The sequence below is a fragment of the Macrobrachium nipponense genome, chromosome 10 (genome assembly GCF_015104395.2).
Source record: "Macrobrachium nipponense isolate FS-2020 chromosome 10, ASM1510439v2, whole genome shotgun sequence".
NCBI lineage: Eukaryota > Metazoa > Arthropoda > Malacostraca > Decapoda > Palaemonidae > Macrobrachium > Macrobrachium nipponense.
This window is the reverse complement of record NC_087204.1, coordinates 78,352,085-78,360,199: the sequence shown is the minus strand read 5'-3', so window position 1 is coordinate 78,360,199 and position 8,115 is coordinate 78,352,085. Positions and strand designations below refer to the sequence as shown.

Genomic DNA, 8,115 nt, shown 5'->3' with positions numbered 1-8,115 from the left:
AGCAACTGCGACGTTTTCCACTCGCTACACCTATAAAACCTTTTTACTCTCCATTTCCCTTTTAGCACTTGTCCTTTGACCTAAATTTTATATTCCATTACCTCTCTCTCTCTCTTTCTCTCTCACTCACTCTCTCTTTCTCTCTCTCTCTCAGGCTTTTCTTGTAATGTTCTTTTTAGTCGTATTACTAGTATTATTTCGTCTCACTACTAGTAGTCCACTGTGTGGGCGTTAGTGGCAAATTAGATCATAATTATGACTGACTGTATGCGTGCAAGGTTATGCCAAACGGGTTGGTCGTAGATCATACTATCTTTATCCAGGTTTATTTACTTACTGCATTGGTCTGTTTATCCACGGTAGTAAATCCCAGTTTGGTTAATGGTCACTCTCGGCATGAAAATCTAATTAACCTTTAACGCAAAGTTTCCATGACCCGAAATTCGTTGCTACTATGCCTAGGCTAACACTTTCTGCACCACCCAACCCCTCACGATGTAACCGGAGAAAAGGTTGAGTGTTGAGTCACTCCCCCTGTCCCCCTCACCACCTTCCCTCTCGTGAAACGAACCAGGAAATGTTGTGACGTGGCAACGAATCTTATGGGTTACAACAAGCCTGAGAAGCCAAGGCATATACGTGATTTGTCGCCAAAAGATGGGTGTTTATTTATAATTAGGGTGGCCAGGAAATGTAGGGATTTTTTTTATATATATTTATTATTAAAGATATTTAGGCTACAGTAAGTTACAAAAAATAATATAAAATAATTTGTGACTAACACTCGATTCCCAGTTCTGCCAACGCGAAATCAGAGGAATTTAATTTCTGGTGATAGAAATTCAGTTTTCGATGTGGTTCGGATCCCACAATAAGCTATAGGTCCCTTTGTTAAGTAAACAATTGGTTCTTAGCCACGCAAAAATATCTAATCCTTCGGGCCAGCCCAAGCAGCGCTGTTAATCAGCTCAGTGGTCTGGTAAAACAAAGATTTACGTAACTTGTAAATCAAAGGTCTTTGCTCATTGTGGAAGACCCAGCCCGCCTTATTTCATGATTATAGCTCTAACGCACTTTCCAAACAATTCGAACTTGTTTTGGGCAATTCTGCCTCATTCCCTACACCATTAAATAATTCTCGACAACTGAATTGATGCATATATGAATTATCATGAAAGATTCAGCCATTATGTTTTCTCCTAGTTCTGAATGTTCAAAGGGATCCATTCTCCAATTACCGTTATTTACGACAACTGTCAACTTGTTACCCCAAACTGAATTGGCGTAATTTACCCGGAGTTATAACACAAATGCTTTCCAGTGCTAATGCATTGCAATTTATATGTTTAAGTGCGAGCGGTCTTCTCGTCCTGCCCTTTGAAGGCGACCTCGCCCTTTGTATGACATGAATATTTGAAGGCGTTGTCGCACGAGCGCATTTTCTGCCGTCAGTTATTACCTCGTCGCCCGACTTCGCAACAAGTGGCCGTTATTGGCGGAAACGTTAAAGCCACGCATGATAATGCTTCGCTCATGTGACATCACTCAAACGAAAGTGCGTGACATCAGATTGGCATCAGCTAGAGCAGGCCCATACCCAGAGTATTTGGCAAGATGATATACTTGGAAATGTTATTTTAGTTATATTAAGAAAAAAATTGGATATGCGGTCTGTGCCCCTCTACCCGATTAGTTCTTATTTAAAGTACTGACTTTGGTTAACAAAGTTTTACCTAAAATCATTTACAAATATGGTGGCCTATATCGTATTCCTATTATCACTTGTATTCCCTACTACTAAAGAATGATGTTAGTATTTAATAACAAAATTGATAAAAAAAAAAAAAAAGACTTGCCAATAAAAACAGAAGACTGTTATTTATTACTTTGTGAGTACAGAGTAGTCACAGAAAATGTGGATTTCCAGAATTTTTTTATTTTTTAGGGGGGAGTTCGTTCGACACCGCCACAAACACCCCTCCCCCCGACCCGACCCCACCCTCGGTACAGGCCTCTAGAGATGAATATTGGCTTCTTAGTTTCACTGTCTGAATATGCAGATGCTGTCAGAAATCAGGAAACGATTTTGTGTGCCGTCGCTGCATTACCCCAAACAGTAGTCTCAGTCCTCGAGAGAAAATACTGCAAGAAATCCGAATATTGTTCTGCGTTATTGTCCTTTCTTGGGGTAATCCCTCATCGATATCTTCAGTTTTTCTATCTGCGATTTATACACACACACACACATATATATACTATGTATGTATATATATATATATAATATATATATATTATATATATATATATATATATTATATATATATTTATATATTATATAATAGATATATATATATATATATATATATATATATATATATATATATATATATTCTTCTTACTTTTGTTGTTGCCGAGGTTGGTCTCCGCTAGAGGTCTTTTACTGATGCTGTTTTTGCGTGTGAGTATAATTAGTATTGCTTTTCATATTTACTCATTTTTGTTATAATTTTTTTTTTCTTTTTTTGACGCTCTTGAGTATCATAACTGTTGCTCTTCAATGTTTCTTTTCAGACTGACAACCAGTCATTATTGCACACTTTTTTTATCTCCGAAATCTCCAGAAAACTGTTTAACTTGCAGAGCGCGAGACATCGTTACCTTTAACGCATCGAGTTCTTCTGACGCTCTGGGAGAGAAAGTTTTTTCTTCTTCTTTCTCTGTCTCTCTCTCCCTCTCTCTCTTGATTTTTAAGATTCGGTGCTGATTTCATCTCTCCAGCCAGAGGATGGCCGCATCAAATTAAAAGACACATTAATTACAAGGGGACAGAAAAGGAATAAAAAAAAAAATGACCGACGGAAGGTATCACTTTGCTCGAATGTCGTTGGTATTTTATCATTCCAGAGATTTTCCTTACTATTGTCGGAAGCGCTTGGGGCTCGGCTGCTGTTCGCATTGGAATTTGGGCTGTGGAAGGTGGTAGGTTTGGGGTAGGGTGCTCGGGGAGTAGCTATCTTGGGGTGGCTGTTAAAAGGAGAGTGAGGTGATATAGTAGATTCACATCAACCGTGCATTTGATGTCTAGGTCAGTCCCTTACGACGCTCCTGACTAGCTGTTTCACGAGAGGTGGAACATACATCCTACCTATGTGAACTCTCTCGAGAGACTGAGAGTTTCCAGTACTGTGACTGGCTTATCAACAGCCAATCAGGAGCGTCGTAAGGGACTGACCTAGACATCAAAGGCACGGTTGATGTGAATCTACTATAGCTGCTTATACTTCAACGCCTTGTATATTACCCATCGTCATAGTTAGTGGGTACGAGTCCTGAGATCCACACTGGGCCTCACATCTACGTCTACACTTTACCATCTTTGGAGGTGTGCTAATGTGCAAGAGGCCAAGCTGGAATAAAAACGGTTTAATCTACACTACCACTCCATCAAGCGTGGCCAACTGTAGACAATACTCAAGGTTCTTTGAAGCGTTCCTTCGGTCCACAACTGCAATGCTTCTATCCTTTTACTTAGCACCGATTTCTTTGTGGTCTCTTCCCACTAAGCTATCCAACTTCTTCAACTCTGTTCGTCTCATTTTTCCCCTTACGATTTGAGAACAGTTCCTCCGGCTAACCGCGCTGATTTAAAGAACTGACTTGGTGGTCTAGTTGCTGTAATGACGGCAAATTTTGATATTAGCAACGTTGCATATGCCATAGCAGATGTTGCACTCTTTGGGACAAAAATATTTTCCAAGCGGATTTTTACATATTCTGAGAAATCGAATCGAGATGAGTATCTGAATTTTACCAATTTTACTTCATCAAGATAGAAGGAAACCGATTACCTTATTCCGCTCATTTTCCTCTCTCTCTCTCTCTCTCTCTCTCAATCTTTTTAATTCTGTCACCCTCTGCAATTTATTAACTTTTATTTTCCTATGAAAAGTTTGAAACTTATGTTACTGAAGAATTTTCCTGTAAAGCAATATGTTAATCTGACACAATTTTTTAAATAGTTTGTTTAATGTATCGCCGACATATTTTTTTTTGTTTTTGTAAAATTTTGTTTTTTTCATTATTGCAGAGAGATTGGCATACGATTACAGGAACTTGAACATATTTCACTCAGCTTCTACGTATAATTCAGAGAAGTTTTCATCTGTATAAAATAGAAATATTCTTATGTAAATCAGAAAAATATAAACAATTCAGATGTCTCTGTATTTTAACAAGGTGTCGTTAGAATCTTTGTTGCAATAAATGTGTACATAGTATATATAAATATAGATATATACTTATATATACAATATACTTACGTATAAATGAATGTTATACCATATATTATATATAATATATATATTATATATATATATATATATATATATATAATATATATATATATATATGTACTGTATTGATATATACTTTATATATCCACCCGAATATCACAATGTCCCGTGGCACTTATAGATATATTATCATATTATATATATATATATATAATACAATATATAATGTATGTATGTGTAATGTTATAAATATGTCTGTCATAATAATATTATATATATTAATATATATATATTCATATACCATGTATTTACCATCCCTCGTCGATATATGAAGCCACAGTAGAATTTTTCACAGAGATTAACTGCAATCCTTGGCTCGCTAAACTTGAAAGGAAGGCAACATGAATGAATACAAAAAAAAAAAAAAATACTCAGAAGTAGGAGGTTCACAGCGCCCTAAGATTAGAATCTTATGTCTGTATTGATTAAGAAGCGGAGGACTGACGCAGTATAAAGAACGGAGTATCAGTTAAGAGAGAGAAAGAGAAACTCGAATTGGGATTTCAGCAACACATTTCTTAAAAATAAATAGCTTTCTCTCGAACACATACTTTATGCAGACAGTCTCTCTCTCTCTCTCTCTCTCTCTCTCTCTCTCTCTCTCCTCACACATGCAAAGAATGACATCAATGACGGTGTAGTGTACGCGAAGAGGAAGGTACTATAGTAGATTCACATCAACCGTGCATTTGATGTCTAGGCCAGTCCCTTACGAAGCTCCTGATTAGCTGTTGATAAGCCAATCACAGGGCTGGAAACTCTCGGTCTCTCTCGAAAGTTCACATCGGTAGGATCTCTGTTCCACCGCTCCTGAGGGATACCTCTTTCAAAACCATCCCTCAGGAGAGGTGGAACATACATCATGCCCATGTGAACTCTCTCGAGAGACTGAGAGTTTCCAGCCCTGTGATTGGCTTATCAACAGCCAATCAGGAGCGTCGTAAGGGCCTGGCCTAGACATCGAATGCACGGTTGATGTGAATCTACCATAGTATATTATAACCCAAAGCTTCCAAACATAATGTTAGAACTTGTGAAAAGAATGAAAAAAAAAATAAATTTCTTTCAAGAAATCAGCGGCCGATGGCACGGGCAACCAAACAAAAGAACAGGGAGGTCATGCATCGACTTCAAGTAAATAATTTATCTTTAGTTAAATACCACTGACGTCACGCAATCCACTAAGGCGGCCTCCTTTCCGCACAGACTTCGGACAAATCATTTGTTATTCTATGAAAAGTATGTCACCGATGAACACTAATGACGTCACACAATGCACTAAAGCGCCCTTCCTTCCCGCAGGTGTACGCAGATTAAGACCTACTCCTGGGACAACGCACAGGTCATCCTCGTGGGCAACAAGTGTGACATGGAGGACGAGCGAGTCATCTCCTACGAAAGGGGCAAGCTCCTCTCCGACCAGCTCGGACTCGAGTTTTACGAAACATCGGCCAAGGAAAATATCAACGTTAAGGTGAGACGAAACACACACACACACACAGATGGTCTTTTCAATCACTTCAATTTTCAGTTCTCTTCTCTATTTACAAAGACCTCGATTCCTTCTGCAGTCTTATTTCTTTCTCGTGTATAAAATGATATCCCCGATATTGGAATCTTCTTCGATTGATGTCAGAATAAAAGGAAGAGATAGCATATCTTCTGCTCTGATATTTGCAACAAGCATTGGCTTTGATGATGTGGGTCACAGGCATGGTCGATATATATATGATATACATATATGTGTGTGTGTGCGTATATACACGTTTGTTTGTATGTAATTATATATATCCAGAGGCATTGTCTCACCCCCTCTCTTTCCATATCGCTTCAGTTTACAAAGCTTACGCTACTTCATTTCATAGTACTTAAGTGTTTTATTAACTGAATTTTTTAAGAGTTTTCAGCATAATCTCTAGCAATTATTCTATCTTGCTTAAGTTATTCCTAATTGTTAGAACAGCGTTTTAGAGCCGACTCGATCTAAATATAAGAATGTAGATATAAATCCTACGTTTGCTGATGTAGTTGTTAGGCTGTATCCTATAATGACATCAGTGTGTATTTATTGACATCATTTCTGGTGACGTCCTTCTATCATTTCATTGTGTTCTAATGTCCGCTGCCTTTTAGTGTTATTAGTATGATTTTGTATTTCCAGCGTGCTTTCATTTCATTCTGTATCTGAACGTTTGCTGGATTTTGTAATACTATTAGTATTTCATACTATTCTGTATTTCCATCCAGTCTTCATTTTAACCTATGTTGGAACGCTAACAACAATCTGTATCAACTTCAGTGTTCTATAGAGTCATGTTGTCAACATGTTTTCTAAAATTTTCAGCATTCCGCATTTTATTAACAACAGTATTTTGCACTCCTCATTTTACCACGCATTCGAAACCTTGCAGCATTATGGGCACATAACTTTTTTTTTTCTTTTTGTTTTTTCACTGACACCTTGTCATTATTTCAGGCTGTGTTCGAACGCCTGGTCGACATCATCTGCGACAAGATGTCTGAAAGCCTGGACACTGACCCCAACATGATCAACGCCAACAAAGGAACGAGACTCACAGAGAACCCCCAGCCACAGAATGGTTCATGCCAGTGCTAACACCCTTGGGCTTACTATGAACTGAAGGGAAAAAAGTTAAAAAAAAAACAAACAAAAAAGGTCGCTTCTTTCCTCCCAACCTTCCCCCCTTTTTTTCTCTTTTTCTTGCCTCTCCTCTCTTCTTCTTTCCAGTGAGTTTCATTTCCCTCTTTTCTTCCTTTCTTATGGAGAATTGTCGTGGATGAGTCTTTTTTTTTTATGCCGTCTACATTCTTCTGTTTTTTTCTTCCTCCAGTTGTGATTGTTCATCCATGACCGTAAACAGGCCCAACTCCACATCCTTGCCTGACCCTGTCCTTCCTTCCTAAACACTGTGGCCTCTAAAAGGACCTCAGCCTCTTTTCTAAGCACTGTGGCCTATGAAGGACCTCAGCCTCTTTTCTAAGCACTGTGGCCTATGAAGGACCTCAGCCTCTTTTCTAAGCACTGTGGCCTATGAAGGACTCATTTTTAGTGGAGGGGCGTGGATCAAGATTCCTTCAGTCAGTGTTTAGCCCGTCAGTAGAATTATTTATAAACTTAATCACACTCCATTTTGTTCCAATTCAGGAGTATATGCACCAGGGGCTGAAAGTGAGAGAGAGAGAGAGAGAGAGAGAGAGAGAGAGAGAGAGAGCAAGAGAAAGACATTTTATTTGACCAAATAGTTGTTGTAAGTACTCTGTAACTGAAGATATATTTATAACAGTATGAAAAAGGGTTAGCACAATATTTAAATCACCAGGTACTGTGTAATCATTACGAATGAGAGAGAAAACTCAACTCATCATAGAACCTTGGATCACTTTGACTTCTCGGCTGCCAGTGGCAATCCCTTATAGCCACGCTGGCCTTTTTTTCCTTTCAGGGTTAACCGTTTCATAGTCAATATAAATGCTGTAAATAAACCATAGGATTTATGCCTCAAGATGTCTGTCCCTCGTCAACCAGGTGAGCGAGACGATTCCAAGGTGACCTTGAACGAACAGACGTTGATTCACATTAGGGAACATTAATGTTCACACCCTCTGTGCTTTGTCTGTCTGTGTGTCGTGAATACTGCAGATGTGGCAGATGAAGAGAAAGAGAGAGAGAGAGAAAGAGCGAGAAAGAAATAGTCGTTTGAATACTAAAGTGGTAGTTAGTGTCTTCATTTGCCATAGTTAT

The 8,115-nt window shown here is 38.4% G+C and overlaps 1 protein-coding gene across 2 annotated transcripts in view; it reads left to right on the top strand.

Annotated features, from left to right (window-relative positions):
- LOC135223716 (ras-related protein Rab-3-like) overlaps positions 1 to 7,605 on the top strand; it is a 192,897-nt gene extending 185,292 nt beyond the window's left edge. For both annotated transcript variants that reach the window (XM_064262457.1, XM_064262456.1), the window contains exons 4-5: positions 5,655 to 5,826; positions 6,829 to 7,605. In XM_064262457.1, coding sequence (XP_064118527.1) covers positions 5,655 to 5,826; positions 6,829 to 6,969 — 313 coding nt within the window. In that variant the 3' untranslated portion in view covers positions 6,970 to 7,605. The remainder of the gene's footprint in view (positions 1 to 5,654; positions 5,827 to 6,828) is intronic.
- The last annotated feature ends 510 nt before the right edge of the window (positions 7,606 to 8,115 follow it).